At 43.4% G+C, this 17,469-nt stretch overlaps 1 protein-coding gene and 1 pseudogene across 3 annotated transcripts in view; both read left to right on the top strand.

The window, feature by feature from the left end:
- SPECC1 (sperm antigen with calponin homology and coiled-coil domains 1) overlaps positions 1 to 17,469 on the top strand; it is a 258,571-nt gene that overhangs the window by 236,180 nt on the left and 4,922 nt on the right. For all 3 annotated transcript variants that reach the window (XM_037166251.2, XM_037166269.2, XM_037166258.2), the window contains 2 exons: positions 188 to 304; positions 10,235 to 10,294. In XM_037166251.2, the coding sequence (XP_037022146.2) occupies positions 188 to 304; positions 10,235 to 10,294 (177 nt within the window). The remainder of the gene's footprint in view (positions 1 to 187; positions 305 to 10,234; positions 10,295 to 17,469) is intronic.
- Positions 10,562 to 12,158, top strand: LOC128627508 (elongation factor 1-alpha 1-like; annotated as a pseudogene).

Below are 17,469 nucleotides of genomic sequence, written 5' to 3'. Positions count from 1 at the left end.
TTTTTTTAAGATTTGGGCAACACCAGGCTGTTCCTGGTTCCAAAATTAAATGTACTCCCTGCAGACTTGAGTAGTTTCCTGTCTTGTGTTACAGCAAGCCCAAAGATGGATACCCATTTTCCCACGGTCTCATTTCTATTTTGTTACTGTGCATAGTGGATAATTAACGCTGCTTTCCCTCCCACAGAACATTGATATTACCAATTTCAGCAGCAGCTGGAGTGACGGCTTGGCCTTCTGTGCTCTCCTCCATACCTACCTGCCCGCGCACATCCCGTACCAGGAGCTGAACAGCCAGGAGAAAGTGAGTCTCTGCCCGTCACCCTGGGTGTCCTCCAGAACTCGTCCCGGTGGGGTAGGAGTTAGAGATGAGAAGTAGAAACAAGGATGTTGGCACCAGGTATGGGTAACAGCTGAGTGTGCGGCTGCACTGCAGAGCCTCACCCTCAGTAAATGCTTCTCGGGGTCACTTCTCAACAGAGACCTTTGTTACCTAGGAGAATGTAGTGAAGACCTGCTTACATGGCCACTGAGAAATTCCTGTTGCTCCTTTTCCAGAGAAAGTCCTTACAGAATCTGACCTTCATGGTGTGGAGACTTTGGCCCCCTTTTTCCAAAGTCTTCAAAGAACCAACAAATATCTCGAAAGAGTTCCCTGCTCAAATACACTTGGGAAAAAGTACTTTCTGACATGCTTTTAGAGATTGGCTGTGCTCGTTAGTGCAGTCAGGGCTTCAGGTCCTTCATTACAGACCCTGTATGTCCCCATCTGCCCTGGCATAGATCAATCACATCCACCAAGCCTTCTTTTTCAAGTACCTGCAACAGGAGTTGGCAGACCTGTCCTGTTAAGGATAAAATGGTAGTCTCTGTGGGTCTGTGGGACTCTGTCATGGCTCAGGTCTACCATTGGAACACCCAAGTAGTCATGGACAGTATGGGCAGGCTGCATTGCAATAACTTGATTTATAATAACAGGCTGCATGCCAGATGCAGCCTGCGGGCTCAGTTGTCAAAACACCAACCTGGAACACCCTACAGAATCCTGTTGCACAGTGTGCTTCAGAAAACACCTGATGGTGTCTGCACTCATTCATCCAACATGCATTTCCCACTGAACCTCATGAGCAGTAATACAGACAACAGGGAGCAATGCAGATGTATTATCCATCCTCATGAGACAGATAATCAGCAAGTGGGAAATCTGTAAGGAACATAATAAACACAGGTACAAACCGTGAGAGGGCCATGAGACAGTGCAGTAATGGTGAACAGTGGCAGGATGATTCAGATGAGGAGCCTGAGGAGGTCTTCCTGAGGAGACGTGACTTCAGCTGAGTCTAAAGAAAGAACTGAATGGCCCAGCAGTGCTTAGAGCTAAGGGGAGCTTTCCAGGGCTGAGAAGCACAGAACAAGGAGACACCTTGGTACAGAGCAGGCCAGCTGCCCCAGGTGCATGAGGGCGAGCGAGGTGTAGGTGGGCTAGACTCTTCAGGGCTCCTGGGTGTGACTTTGCTGGTAGAAGTTAGCATTTCGCTCCAGGCACTATGGGAAGTTGTTGAAGGAGTCCAGTCTATGAAGAGACACTGTTCCTGTTTTTTAAAGATCTCTGGCAGTTTTGTGAAACAAAGTGAATTGGAAAGAAAACAAGATTGAAACAGAAGCTACCAGTTGGGCAGCTGCTTGCAGTGGTCACCATGAGAACTTGTTTTCTCCAGCTTTACCCATTAGCTGGGGTGGTAGTTTTACAGCAGGTCTATCCATGGCCCGCTGTAGTGTGTGGGCTCTTGACTTCATGTAGGAAAGATTTCACAACATGAGTCTAGGTGACTATGAGGGTACAGTTATTAAAGCCAAGCACGGTGAAACAAGGAAGGACCTAGGGTGGAAGAAGCAACAGGAGAGTCCAGGCTGGGCTGCCTGAGCTCACTGGGAGTCAGAGAAATGGGGCCCTGGGGACAGCTTCAGGGGGTCAGCCCTGGTTGAACTGCTGCTGCCCATTGTTCTAGAGTATGAGAGACAGACAGGTGTGCCTGTGAAGAAAGAAGTGGGGGAAGGAAAAGGGAAGTGAGATGGCACCGCTGCTCCCCATAGAGAACACAGGCATGCTGGGTTCTTTGTCACGAGGCTTTTATTTCTCTCTCGTGGGAATTTTAGGGGAGATCTCAGGGGAGGGTCTCGGCAGAACATTCATCAGTTTTTCAGGTGGGACCTCTTAGGGTCCTGGTCTCCACTTATTGGTCAGTGCCAGGGCAGGGGGTCATTAGTTATTGCATAGGTTCTGGTATTGCCCACCTGGTTTTGCTGCTTTTCTGGGCATGGAGCTGAAACACAGCTGATGCCTAGATGTTGTCTCCAGGGAGGAGAGGCCTGGGGAGGAAACGTTACCCCGGGGCTGAGGTCCTCATTTTCCTGGTTTTGCCCCCTGCCAGGCACTCAGGGACCTTCCCCCAGTGACTCTTTGCACCTGACTGTGAATTGCTTGGCCACTGTGTTCAGCTGTCATCTCAGTTTCCCTAGTCCACTGGCAAAGGAATTTTCCTGTCTTCTTGCTACCCTGTCTCAGTAGCAATGTGTATAGAAAGATACTCGAAATATGTTTTAGAAATAGAGTCAGCTAGACTTAGTGACTGAGTGGTTGTAGGGGACGGTCAGAGGAAAGAGTCAGCAGTGACTCCAGGTGTCCAGCTTGACAGGACCATTTTCTGAGATGGAGAAGGAATAGGTAGATATCTTTAAAAGGTCTATTTTGACTATTCTACATTAAAATAAATAGTCCAAAGAATGGTTATGGCACTGATGGTGAGAGTAACTGAACAAAGGGATTTAATTTTTTATAGTGTGTGTTAGGGTTCTCCAGAGAAATTATTCCTGTTGGCAGAGCCAATAGGAGTGTAGAGAGAGACAGAATTCTGTTTATGAATTGCCTCACGTAATTGCGGAGACAGAGAAATTCAAAATGTGCAGGACAGGTTGGCAGTCTGGAGACACAGGAAAGAACTGATGCTACAATTCAAGTCTGAAGGCAGTCTGCTGCCAGAATTCCCTTAGGGAGAGATCCATCTTTTTTTTATTAAGACCATGAACTAATGAAATGAGGCCTACCCACAGTATGGAGGGTATTTTGCTCTACCTGAAGTCTACTATTGTAAACATTAATCTCATTTTAAAAATACCTTCACAGATTGCATCTCAGCCTTTGGGCTAAGACGAAGTGTTGTATCTGTTCTTATGAGTTTAAAAATACCTTCACAGAAACTTCTAGAATAATGTGTGGCCAAGTATCTGGATACTGTGGGCTAGCCAAGTTGACACAGAAAATTAACCATCACAGCATATTAAAATTTCACAGCACTTTTCTATGTGGTGCTGGACAGGATTATTAAACATTTGGAAAACAACAAATGAGCTCTGTTTTGAATCATGTTAAGATGTCCACGAGGTGTACAGGCAGCAAGGTCAAGCAAGCAATTGTATAGCAAATTGGGAGTTCAAAGGGAACTCAGAGCTGGAAAGACAGATTTGAGGTTGTCAGTGACGAGATCTGTACTACCCGAACTTCATGAAATGATGGAAACGTTCTATATCTATGCTGTCTAGTCTGGTCACTGGCCACATGGACTCTTGAGCACATAGAATATGGCAAGTGTAACTGAAATTTTGAATTTTTTATTTTGCTACTTTTCATTTAGATAGCCATATGGCTACTATATTGGACAGAACAGACATAAGCGGTATATAAAGCCTTGAGACAAAATGCACCAAGCCTCTAATCACGCCTTTGGTTCCCCTGACCACCCACCCTGTTCTGCAGTTCTCTAGGGGCTTTCCAAAAGACACCGGCCTCGTCTCAATCGCTCTAAAGTCATTCCTGGAACTGAAGACAAAACCCAAGTGTTATAACCAAAGATGCCTTCATGGCTCTAATATGAGAAATTACATGGGCTTTAGGGGCTCCATGCCAGGAACAGTGAGCACAGACCAAATAAGATTTCTTATTATAAATCCCAGAACCGCAGAGGCATAAAGAAAAGACCAAGGGGACTTCCAGCCAAGATGGAGGCATAGACAAGATGAAGGACAACAACAATTTAAAAACAAAAAACAACCAGTACTGACAGAAAAGTGAACTGTATAGAAGTCCAACAACCAATGAGTTAATGTAGACACATTCATCCAGACCAGTAAGAAGGGCATAGTTGTGGAGCCACACGGAGAGGGCTCGCAGCAGGGCAGCTGGCGGACCCTGGGTGCACAAGGCAGCAGCAGGTGGACCCAGCAAGGCAGTGGATTGCAGAGGGGTGCAGTGCGCAAGGCAGCTGGCAGGCCAGGTGGTCCCACATTCCGCGTGCACATAAACCAGGCGAAACTGGGGAGCGAGACAGACCGCTCAACCCAGGGTCCAAGCACAGGGAAATAAAGCCTCAAAACACCTATTGAAAACACCTGTGGGGGTTGAGGTGCCTGGAGAAAGTCCCAGCCTCATAGGAGAGTTCATTGGAGAGACCCACAGGGTCCTAGAATGTACACAAGCCCACCCATCCAAGAATTAGCACCAGAAGGGCCCAATTTGCTTAGGGGAAGCACTAGAAGTGAATGAAATCTGGCAGAGTATGGAGCAAGTGCCATTGTTCCCTCTCGGATTCCACATACAGTGTCAAAACCCAGCAACTAGGGTGCCCTGCCCTAGTGAACACCTAAGGGTCTGCCCCTCACTATGTAACAGGTGCATCAAGACAAAAAAAAGTGGCCCAAACAAAAGAACAGATCAAAGCTCCAGAACAAATACAACTAAACAATGAAGAGATAGCCAACCTATCGTATGCACAGTTCAAAACACTGGTAATTAGGATGCTCACAGAATGGGTTGAATTTGGTTGCAAATTAGATGAAAAAATGAAGGCTACTCTAAGTGAAATAAAGGAAAATGTACAGGGAACCAATAGTGATGGGAAGGAAACTGGGACTCAAATCAATGGAGTGGACCAGAAGGAAGAAAGAAACAACCAAACAGAAAAGAATGAAGAAACAAGAACTCAAAAAAAAATGAGGAGAGGCTTAGGAACCTCCAGGACATCTTTAAACATTCCAACATCCAAATTATAGGGGTACTAGAAGGAGAAGAGGAAGAGCAACAAGTGGAAAACTTATTTGAACAAATAATAAAGGAGAACTTCCCCATTCTGGCTAAGGAAATAGACTTTCAAGAAGTCCAGGAAACTTAGAGAGTCCCAAAGAAGTTGGACCCAAAGAGGAACACACCAAGGCACATCGTCATTACATTAGCCAAGATTAAAATGAAGGAGAGAATCCTAGAAGCAGCAAGAGGAAATGAGACAGTCACCTACAAAGGAGTTCCCATCAGACTGTGGGCAGATTTCTCAAAAGAGACCTCACAGGCAAGAAGGGGCTGGAAAGAAGTATTCCAAGTCATGAAAGGCAAGGACCTACATCCAAGATTGCTCTCTCCAGCAAAGCTATCATTTAGAATGGAAGGGCAGATAAAGTGCTTCTCAGATAAGGTCAAGTTCAAGGAGTTCATCATCACCAAGCCCTTATATGAAATTTTAAAGGGACTCATCTAGGAAAACGAAGATAAAAAAAACATGTACAGTAAAATGACAGCAAACTCACAATTATTAACAAGCACACCTAAAACAAAAACAAACTAAGCAAACAACTAGAACAGGAACAGAACCACAGAAATGGAGATCGCATGGAGGGTTAGCATTGGGGGAGTGGGAGGAGGAGAGGGGGAAAGGTACAGAGAATCAGTAGCATAGATGGTAGGTAGAAAATAGACAGGAGGAGGGTAAGTATAGTGTGGGAAATGTAGAAGCCAAGAACTTACAAGTATGACACCTGGACATGAACTAAAGGGGGGGGATGTGGGTGGGAGAGCGTGCACAGAGGGGAAGGGAGTAAAGGGGGAAAATGGGACAGCTGTAATAGCATAATCAATAAAATATACTAAAAGAAAAAAAAAGAAAAGACCAAGGAAGAAACCGTGAAGATTCCAGTGCTTGTTTCAGTGGAAGGTTTGACCCAGCAAAGGGAGGCAGGAAGGAGCAGCCAGCCCAAGCCCAGCAGTGACTTTGGCCTTCCTTTCCTTCCTGCCCTCTCTACTGTTACATCTCTGCCTTTTCCCTGTGACATTACCAAGATAATTGAGTAAACAATGAACATAAAACAATTCAAAGTAATCAGAAGAGCTTACTCAAAGAATAGTAAGTGTAAGTGTCTGCACTGATACGCACACTGTCTAAGCAGGTGTCTGTGAGAGTGAAGTATCTGTCTACAATCATGCAAATACACCTGGGCTCTTTGTCCTCTAGTCAGTAAGGATCTGTTGGAAAATAATGAGCCTAAAGAGTTTGCTTTCACACTTTGAAGTTGTGAGCATGCTTCCCAAGGCCTGAAGCTGCACCATCCTGCTCTGCATGCCCAGCGATCCCCACACACCACGCACAGCCAGCTTCCAGGGACCTGCTGCAGCCATGGAAACGTTCTGTTAGCACAAACAGACCAAACATTTTGGTCACTTCCCATTGTCCTCATGGTACTGGCAGGGTTGAAGTTCTTCTCCATTATCAGGTAATGTTGTCTTCAGGGAGCACCTAAGTCAGATTGTGAGTCTGTGAAGAGGTGAAGGAGTCAGCTCCAGATCACTGGAATTTCCATTTTCAGGCCTCTGTGACTTCACAGCCTCCTCGTTAGCTGGAGTTGGGTCTATATCCTGGAGCCTCGGACTTTGTCTGCTGGTTACCACCTGCCCTCACTGCCCCCCACCCTTGCCCCCAGTCCAGGGAACACCTGCTTCCTGCTTCCTGACCACCCCTGTGTAGGTGCACTAGGGTGGAGTGAATCTTCACAGTTTCCTGATGTGTGGTGAGCATGCTTGAGCAATGCTTCCGGTCAGTGTGCTGAGAGAAACTCATATATGTCAGAGTCACAGATGAAGGTTTTCAGAATGGCATGCCAGCAGTGTCACACAGAGCTCGTGCAAGGCAGCACAAGGTGGTCTCCCCCAAGAAGACAGGGTGAAGGAGGGCAGCTCTCCCTGAAAGAGGCACACATGAGTTCTGTTTTAAGGGGAACAAGTTAATTTGAGAGAAATGCACCCCTTTGCTATTGTTAGGGTGAGTAATGTCTGGCCCCTGCTGCAAGAGCCTTGTTATGGCAAGCTCTCAGTGTGGGGCGGGGTACCAACACATCAAACAGGGCACCAAAAAAGAGGCCTGTGTTTGTAAACACCCACGCAAGTCAAAATCTAAAAATTGCATGATGCATCCCAGAAAGTTCAGAAATCATTAGCTCTTCTATCAAGATGGACATAATTAAACCAAGTGATATTGACATCAGTATTAAGTAGGGAATTTCTGGTAAAACTAACAAGGATATCTTTTAAGACACTAAAGAGATACACAGTCAGAAGTTGTGAGTTACAGTCAGTGGAGGTTTGGGCATTTTTCAATAAATGATTTATCTTTCATCCTGTGAAACTTCCACTCACTTACACTAAACAGGTTCAGGTGGTAGAGTGAAGTGTGCTTGGGGCAGTGTCTGAAATGAAATGCTGAGAAGTTCTGGACTTTTGATTCCTGCTCCCTGCAGTTTCAGGTGAGATCCATGCTAGCTAGGCCAGTGGCCAAGTTCTGAAACCATGAGTTGGGGACTTTCACTGTTTTAGAGCTTGGAAGGTTCCAGGCCTGCACTTGTCCCCAACCAGTACACCCTGCCTGGCCGCCACAGGCATCACTACAGGCACTGGGGACTGGACACCCTTACGTGCTGTGCTCGGCCGCACTCTCTCCCCTGCAGAGGTTTCCTCCTGCTGCCAGCCTCCTCACAAAGACTGTGAAGCGTTGTCACCACCGTCCTGCTGACACCAAGATGGATAAGACTCACTTTCGTTAACCAAGAGCCATCTCTCTAATGCTCTGTGTCGTACGACACACTATATTAGAGTATTTTGAGGCACTTTTTCACTGTGAACCATTTCTTTGTGAAGTATCTGCTTAGAAAACACCAGCAGTTTCATTAGAATCAGGCTACAACAGTCTGGAGGGAATTCTGGATAAACCCTTAGGTTTAGAACTGTCTTTTTCCTAGACCTTCCTGGTAATCAAAGAATATCCATTAAAACAATAAAATATTTTGTTTTAGCCTGCTACATTTGACAAAGACTTTTGAAAACTAATGTTCTATGCAGGTCAGGGTATGAGAAAATTGACATAATTATCGATGGAACTGAAAATTAGTATAACATTTTAGAACACAATTTTGCTTTACATACCAAAAGCCATAAAAAATATTTGTATCTTGACTTCTAAATAATGGTAGCCCAAAAACTGGCTTACAAAACCCCTCCCCCTACGCACTAAACAAAAGACCTTTTAGAATAAGGACAAAGGGCTCATTAGCACCAAAACAGGAGAATTGCCTTCCATAGTTTGGGCTAAATTAAAGCAAAGCCAGGAGCCAATTTACAGCTCCTGTCTCAACAGAACAGAGAGTACTGTCATGGAAACATGGAAGGTTTCCAGTTCACCCCCATTCATTTCCCTTAATTTGGAAGAAGATGGCTGTCAGCTTGGGCAAGTTGACTGCAGACGGCCAGCTTTGGCCAAGACTGCAGCCCCAAGACCAGCAGAAAATGCCCATTGCCATGTCTCAGTGCTTCCCTGTGACCTGGTACCTAGAGCCGAGGGTTTGCTTCAATGTCAGGAGAGACCCCTTCATTTTCAGGCACTGTGTATGCCGGCAGGGACAAAGGCTGGGAGCCTCAGGGCGGGGTGGAAAATGTATACAATTATTTATAAAATCTAAGTAGATAAAATTACAAAATTCTACTGAGGAACATAAAACATGAATATGTACAGGAATACTGGCTTGCAACTAAGTTTACTAACTTAATTACATTTTAATATAATCCTAATGACTTTCATATAAATCATGCAGGGGAGGAGGCATGACCAAATGATTCTTAAATGTATTCAGTTGAAGAAATACCAGAGAACAACCAGAAAGAGTCTCAAAAAGAAGCAACAAATTAGGAATAAATTATTATGGAGCAGTATCTTTCAAATTCTAGGGAAAATAATATTTTCAACCTCAAGTTATGAACCAAGTGTGATAGATAGTACAAAAGAAATTTTCATATGTGAATGCTTCCAGAAAATGTCTCTCCAACATACATTCTTAAGAAAGAAGCGTATGAACCTACTCCAGTGGAGCAGGGATGTTATACAGAAACTGACATGAGGTTCTGAAGAACACTAGGGCTGAAGGACTTCATAGAACAGTGGTACGGCTGGGTCACAAAGAAGAAAATCCTTTGAAAAAGTGTTTAGTGTCACAGCATCTTGACAAACTGTAGAGAAGGAAATGTTACTGTAGGGCACTACTTTATAAATGCTATTTGTTGTTTCCAGTTTTCAAAATTGACCTCTTAAGGGAGGACAGAAGACTTAAATGTGGCTATAGAAAAGGAAGTGAGTATTACAGGTTTTAATCATTTAAAAGTAAAACTTGACAAGGTGGAGTAAAGATGAGGGGGACTTATCATATACAGTGGAGTCAGGAAGTACTGTCTGTAATTGCTGGAACAAGAAGTGGAGATATAAGGATGTTATTTAAAGTCACAAACACAACTAATAAAAGTACTAAAATTAGTTATGTGGCTATAAGGAAGAGAACAGAGAAGTGCATGATAATGGGGCCCTCCTTCTGGGAGGAAACTAGTGGGGAATGTTTTCAAAACGGAGACACTGTCGTGTGAGGCTGTGGTGCAGATACGCAGGCTAGTCACCCAGAGAACCAGAGGGAGGAGTTAAGAGTGGTTCTTCCAGTGACACAGGATTGGGGGGGGGGGGTTCATTTGATTATAAAAACTATGTGCACATTTTGATAATTTTTTTATATAGCATCATGATTAGACAATTGTTGATACACAGCAGGAGTAGCGTATGTTCTGTATTTAGACAAAGTAAAAAATGGCAGGGCTAACAAAAATGTATCTTTGATAGTGAAGAGTCAATCGGCAATATTATTTCTAGTGACAGTTGTAGCCTGTCAACTTCTTTTATTATTTCGAGACCCTTGTTTGTGTATTTGACTTAAATTTTTAAGTGTTTTATAGATTTTCTATGTGGAGTGTCACTTGGCGTTTTTTCATAGCAAAAGCTTTATATTTTTAGTTGGTAATTCCTGTCTTTTTATCTTTTCAACTTAGAAAAGGAATCTCTTATTGGCATTTGAAGCAGCTGAAAGTGTAGGCATTAAACCCAGCCTGGTAAGTAACCCTATTTTGTATCCTTGACACACTTTAGTCTAATTATACGAGGAAGAGCTTTATACCACCTACTAACAATGTCTTACACAACGTGAAAATCCATTTGTTCAAGGTCTGTTACTCATGATCCTGAATACAGTTATCCAGTTGGTCAGACCCCCTATGATTTAGAGTTTTTTCCCATTAAGATTCATTGTGGGCTTTTTTGCAATGGATTTGCCACCTGAATACAGGTGTCAAGAAAACCACCACTACATCAAAGCCAAAATGGGAAAGGAAAAGACTCACATCAAAATTGTGGCTATTGGACATGTAGATTCTGTCTGGCAAGTCTACCACTACTGGCCATCTGATCTGCAAATGTGGTGGGACTGACAAAAGAACCGTGGGAAAATCTGAGGAGGAGGCTGAGATGGGGAAGGGCTCCTTCAAGCATGCCTTGGTCTTAGATAAAGTGAAAGCAGAACGTGAGCGTGGTATCGCCTTTGATATCTCCCTGTGGAAATTCAAAACCAGCAAGTGTTATGTGACCATCACTGATGCCCCAGAAAAGAGACTTTATCAAGAACATGATGACAGGGACATCTCAGGCTGATTGTGCTGTCCTGATTGTTGTTGCTGGTGTTGGTGAGTTTGAAGCAGGTATTTCCAAGAATGGGCAGACCAGTGAGCATGCCCTTTTGGCTGACACACTGGGTGTGAAACAGCTGATTGTTGGTGTTAACAATATGGATTTCACTGAGCCGCCCTACAGCCAGAAGAGATACAAGGAAATCATTAAAGAAGAGTCAGCACCTGCATTCAGAAAATTAGCTACAACCCTGACAGCATTTGTGCCAATTTCTGGTTGGAATGGCGACGACATGCTAGAGCCAAGTGCTAACATGCCTTGGTTCAAGGGACAGAAAGTCACCCGTAAAAATGGCAGTGCCAGTGGAACCACACTGCTTGAAGCTCTGGATTGCATCCTGCCACTAACTCATCTAAATAACAAGCCCCTGTGTCTGCCTCTCCAGGATATCTACGAAGTTGGTGGCATTGGTACTGTCCCTGTGGGCTGAGTGGGGACTGGTGTTCTCAGACCTGGCATGGTGGTCACCTTTGCTCCAGTCAACGTGACAGCCGAAGTCTGTTGAAACACACCATGAAGCTTTGAGTAAAGCTCCTCCTGGGTCCAATGTGGGCTTCAATGTCAAGAACATGTCTGTCAGATATGTTCGTCGTGGCAATGTGGCTGGTGACCGCAAAAATGACCCACCAATGGAAGCTGGGCTTCACAGCTCAGGTGATTATCCTCAACCATCAAGGCCAAGTCAGTGCTGGATGTGCACCTGTGCTGGATTGTCACACAGCTCGTATTGCTTGCAAATTTGCTAAGCTGAAGAAGATTGATCATGGCTCTGGGAAAAAGCTGGAAGGTGGCCCAAAATTTTTGAAATCTGGTGATACTGCCATTGTTGACATGGTCCTGGCAAGCCTATGTGTGTTGAGAGCTCCTCTAACTGTCCTCCTCCGGGGTGCTTTGCTGTTCATGACATGAGACAGACAGTTGCTGTTGGTGTCATCAAAGCAGTGGACAGGAAGGCAGCTGGAGCTGGCAAAGTCACCAAGTCTGCCCAGAAAGCTCAGAAGGCTAAATGAATATTACCCCAACACCTGCCACCCCACTCTTAATCAGTGGTGGAAGAACGGTCTCAGAACTCTTTGTCTCAATTGGCCACTTAAGTTTAATAGTAAAGGACTGGTTAATGATTACAATGCATCATAAAATCTTCAGAAGGAAAGGAGAATGCTTTGTGGACCATTCGGTTTTTTTGTGTGTGGCAGTTTTTAAGCTATTAGTTTTTAAAATCAGTACTTTTTGATGGAAACGGCCAAAATCTGTCACAGAATTTTGAGACCCATTAAAACAAAGTTTAATGAGAAAAAATAAAGATTCATTATGGATATATTTTAGTTCTGGAAACACAGTGAACTGAATTACCAGTAAAGTCCTCTTGTTAAAGTCACCTGGAAATCTGAATGATGTGTAATTTTTAAAATGTCAATACATAGCCGAGCTCTGAAGAAAGAATGGGAAAGAACCAGGTGCCAGACATGAAAAGAGAAGTACAAACCAGAGCCAGGAGGCCTGAGCTCACACTGTGCTCACCCGAGGCCAGGGCTAGAGGCCGTGGTGCTGGGCTGTCACGATGGATGTTATTTCACACTCCCACCCAGGAATAAGAGCATTACTATGGAGACCCCTGCCCTAAACCAAGGCTCACAAAATGCAGCTCTTCTTAGTGAAATAGGATATAAAAAAAACTCCACCCGCTAGTCCAGGGAGGTGATGAGGAAGTTTGCTTTTCCCCTCTAAGAAAACAGCCAGGTGAGGTTTAGAGTCTAAATTTGTGATATTTGTGCAGCAAGAGGCCCTAGTTTTTACTATTATACCTCTCATGCAGGAAACTTCTTGGCTAGTGGTCCAGTGATTGCTGGAGATACGCTCACAAGCCCAAATGACAGAACACCCAAAAAACTATCTGAGCTTGTCAGCAGATACCACAAACAAGAAGATTGTCTCCCAGAACTAGAAATAATAAAACAGTAAGAAAGAGACTACAAAAACTAGGTTTAAACATCCTAAAGAGATCAAAGGAATGGGAAGGACCATGTTATTATAAAAAAAAAAGATTTGGTAGCTCTGGCTGGTATGCTCAGTGCATTGAGCACAGGCCTGTGAAGCAAAGGGTCACTGGTTCGATTCCCAGTCAGGGCACATGCCTGGGTTTCAGGCCAGGTTTCCAGTAGGGGGCACGTGAGAGGCAACCACACATTGATGTTTCTCTCCCTCTCTTTCTCCTTCCCTTCCCCGCTCTCTAAAAATAAATAAATGAAGTATTATTTTTTAAAAAAAACTTTTTAAAAAAGATTTGGAAAAATAATCCAATAAGACTTCTCAAAATGGGAATTTAGAATTAAAAATACTAGTTGGGTTGAAAACCTGATTAGGTATAGAAGAGAACTGGAAAATAGACCTAAGGAAATTACTCAGAACATAAAACAGAAACATTGAAAACACAATAGAGGAATTTTATAAGTTAGTGCATATTCAACTTCAAGAAATGGAAAACCCAACTAATAGTTGCTTAAACCAAAAAGATGTTATTTAAAAAAATAAAAATAAAAACTCCAGAAGTGGCTTCAGGCCCAGCTCAGTGTTGAACCCAGGACCCAGAGGGCCTCTTCTCTGTACTTCACCATCTCTGATCCGCCAGTGTCTTCTCTCTTCCTTGGCTGCTTGTTCTTCTGCAGTTGAATGTGGCTGCCAAGCTCTGCACATCACTCCTTTCACCAGGGTGGGAAGGAGGGGAAAGGGGTAGAACAAGTGCCTCACATTTTCCCCCTTTGGTGAGGAAGTCTGAAAACTTCCTAGAGTCGTCGTGTGTACCCCCCCCCCCCCCCGCCATTGGCATTACTCGGTCAGGTCACGTGGTCACTCCGACAGCAGGGGAGTGTGACGGAGGGAGCGCACATTCTCAGCCTCTCAGGTAGGAAGCCTGCAAGGGAGAAGAGGGTTGGGAATGACTGTTGCGTATCACAGAGCTTAAGAGACGTGGACAATTAATGAGATAGTGACTGTGTCCCATGTCGAGTAGGAACTCCAGAAGAAGGGTAAAGACAGAATGGTAGAGAGACAGTATTTGAAGAAATGGTGCCTGAAATTTTTCCAGAGTGATGAAAGACTGAAGATTCTTAGTGAATCTCAAACAGGATAAATAAAACAAAATATTCATTCAGACAAATCATAACTACACTTCAAAAAAAGTGAAGACAGATAATCTACAAATAATTTCTACTAACCAAAAATGTTAAAAAGACGATGTAGTAGAAAATTGTCAAAGGCTAGAATAGGCAACTCACAAATCACCAATGAACATTTCAAAGGATGTTCAATCCCATTAACAATCAGGAAAACTGAAATTGAAATTTCACTGTAGTGAGACGAAATTCCATAACCCTCTGATGCTGTAGGGCATCCAAGAAATGAAAAAATGAAAGTAAAGTTGTCACAGAAATTTCAGTATATGAACAATGTTATGCCAATATGTTTGAAATAAAAGACAGTTTTCTAAAGAAATATAAATATATTTCAAAGGTTCAATGTAAATATGTGTCCAAAACTTACTCAGACATAAATAGAATTTTAACCCTTAAAAGGGTTGAATTCATTGTGTAAAATATAGTCACATGTGCATACACACGCACACACACACAACCAGTAAGCCCAGATTCTACTACCCTTCAAGAAAAAGATATCCCTTTTTCTTGAAGATCCCTCTTCAAGAGGGATCTCTTTATTGAAAGAGATCCTATGTGTATCTGAATCTAGAGAATTTAAAAAGTAATGAGAAGACTTACACATCTGGGCAGAATGGAGAATTAAAGATATTATATCTTTAATGGAATTAAAGATATGATGAGAACTTTCTAGAAGATTGTATTATATATGAGTATACAAGAATACATTTTTCTTTGTTGTGTTACAGTTAGTGTTTGCTTTTTAATTTAACATTTTTCCTAATCCTCATCTTTAGCAGTTAGCTAAAGCGGTACTCATCTAAAGCAGTACTTTAGCAGTTAGCAGAAGCTGGGGCGAGAGTGAGATCATCTGTAGATCTCATTGTCAGAGCCAGCAATTCCATCTTTACAGATGTCTGTGAGGAGCTACTGACAAGCATAATTAATCTCAAAAGCACTTAGGAATGCTTGTGAGACATTTAAACGGTTTGTGTCATCAACAAAGCAGAAACTTCCTATATTATTAAATTTGCTTTTCAGCTCTGGCCCAGTGACTCAGGAGGTTGGAGCACTGTCCTGTAACCAAAAGGCTGTGGGTCCGATTTCTGGTCAGGGCACATACTTAGGTTGTGGGTTTGATCCGAGGTCCAGGTGCACATGGGAGGCAACCTCTCAATACTTCTTTCTCACATGGATGTTTGTCTCTCTCTCTCTCTCTCTCTCCCCATCCCCCTCTAAAAGCAATGAAAAATATCCTTGAGCCCTGACTGGTGTAGCTCAGTGGATTGAGTGCGGGCCTGCAAACTAAGGCATTGTGGTTCAATTCCCAGTCAGGGCACATGCCTGGGTTGCAGGCCAGTTCCCAGCTGGGGACATGAGAGGCAACCATACATTGATGTTTCTCTCCTTCTCTCTTTCCCTTCCCTTCTAAAGATAAGTGAATAAAATATTTATTTAAAAATATCCTTGAGTGAGGATTAAAAAAATTGCTTTTCAATATCTTGATGTGGATTGAAAAATAATATATTTAACTATGTGTGATACTTTGAAAATACTTCCAGTCAGAACTGGCAGCAATAATAATCCCAAGCTTTTGATCAAGTTCTATTGTTAAGTTAGGAAAATAGCCACTTATATGTGTATATTCAAGTAAGTATAGGTTTCTGGGGGTAGCATATTCGTAAGGATTACATTTTTTACAAGTGAAAGATCTACAGCGTCCCCCAAATTTTAGCAAGCACTCCATTACCACCATAGTGGGACTCAGAGGGCTGGCTTCTCATGGGACACCTGTGGGCAGCACCTCACAGAGAGAACTGGTGAGAGGGATGTTGTGGTGGTGTTGCTGCCACTGTGAAAACAGCCAGAGGATGTGCCCTGCAGGGTTTGGTGCATCCTAATGCTGGGACATTCCCACACCAGTCATCTGTCTGCTGGTGCTGATGACTGGTAAACCAGGGCATCCACCAGAGTAGCCACAGCACGCCCACGTCCAGGACGTCAGGCCTCCTATGGGGAGATGCTTACAGCTCAGGATCGTAGGAGGGGTCAGAATGTGTCCTTAGGCACAACTGGGCTACTCCATAAAACCTTAAACCTTAGTATAAACCTTAGAAAGGGCACTTACAGGATGCTTTCAAGCTTGATCACAGAAAAAGCATGTGCTTCACATCTATGCACCAGGCATTTATGTGTGCATGCTCCCTGAGCCTGCAGAGCCAGGTGCCCCTTACCAGGGCACAGGAGGCACATACAGGTCTAGAGAGATGAGCAGCCCCTGAGTGGCAGAGGCAGGCAACTGGCCAGCGCTCTGACCTGCTCAGGGGCCTTGTGGCCAGGACACCCAAGCCGCCTCTGGGCCCTTTAAAGCACCATTTAGTAGAAGCTCTGTGTGTTGCAGGCCACAGTCTGCTGTAACTTACCTGATTATAGAGCTCCTGTCCCACCCCCACCCCAGGGCCATGTGCTGCCAAGGGCAAGAAGGCTTCTCTCTTTTTTCTCAGTTTTTTTATTGTAATAAAATACAAATAACGTGATCTAAGGGTCTGTTTCTTGGTCTAAGGGTCTATTTCTTGGTCACACTCTGCTGATTAATACAGCTTTATAAATCAGGAAATCGAGTCTCCAGAATTGTTGATTCTGTTCCGAATTGTTTTGGCTGCTTAGTGCCTTAAAATCAGTGTGTCGATCTCTCCCAAAAAAGCTTGTTGGGGTTTTTATTTAGGTTGTGTTGTAGCTGTAGATCAGATTGAGAAAACTTGACATTTTAATGCATCTTCATTATTTAGATTTTAAGTGTATTTCATCAGTGGATTGTAGTTTTCTGCATATAGATTCTGCACAGGTTTGGTCTTTGGGGATGTTTGTTTGTTTGTTGATTTATACTGTTCTTGTTCTTGTCATTCTTTTTTCTCCTCCCCATTTTCCTTCTTCACCTCTTGCACCTCCTGTTTTTTCACCACCTCTGCCTTCTCTCTCCTTTTTTTATCTTCTTCTTCTACTTTAAATTTGGTTGTTACAAATTTCAGTTATTTATTGCTGGGTAGGTAGGAAAACATTTGACTTCTGGATGTGGACATTGTATCCTGAGACCTTGCTAAACTTACATTTTAGTTCCAAGAGATTTTATTGTAGACTTCCTGGCATTTTCTTCATAGACAATCATGTCATCAGCAAATAAGGACAGTTTTATTTCTTCCTTTCTCATCTGTATGCCTTTTGTTTCTTTTTCTTGCCTTATTGCACTAGCTAGAACTTCCATTATAGTGTTGAAGACAAGAAGTGAGAGAGACATTCTTGCCTTGTTCCTTTTTCCTGATCTCAGGGGGAAAGTTTTCAGTCTGTCACCATTAAGTATGGTATCAACTTTTGGGTTTTGGTGTATTTCCTAT

This window comes from Artibeus jamaicensis, unplaced genomic scaffold, assembly GCF_021234435.1.
Source record: "Artibeus jamaicensis isolate MK-2021 breed Jamaican fruit bat unplaced genomic scaffold, CSHL_Jam_final contig_419, whole genome shotgun sequence".
NCBI lineage: Eukaryota > Metazoa > Chordata > Mammalia > Chiroptera > Phyllostomidae > Artibeus > Artibeus jamaicensis.
This window is presented reverse-complemented; position numbering and strand designations above follow the sequence as displayed.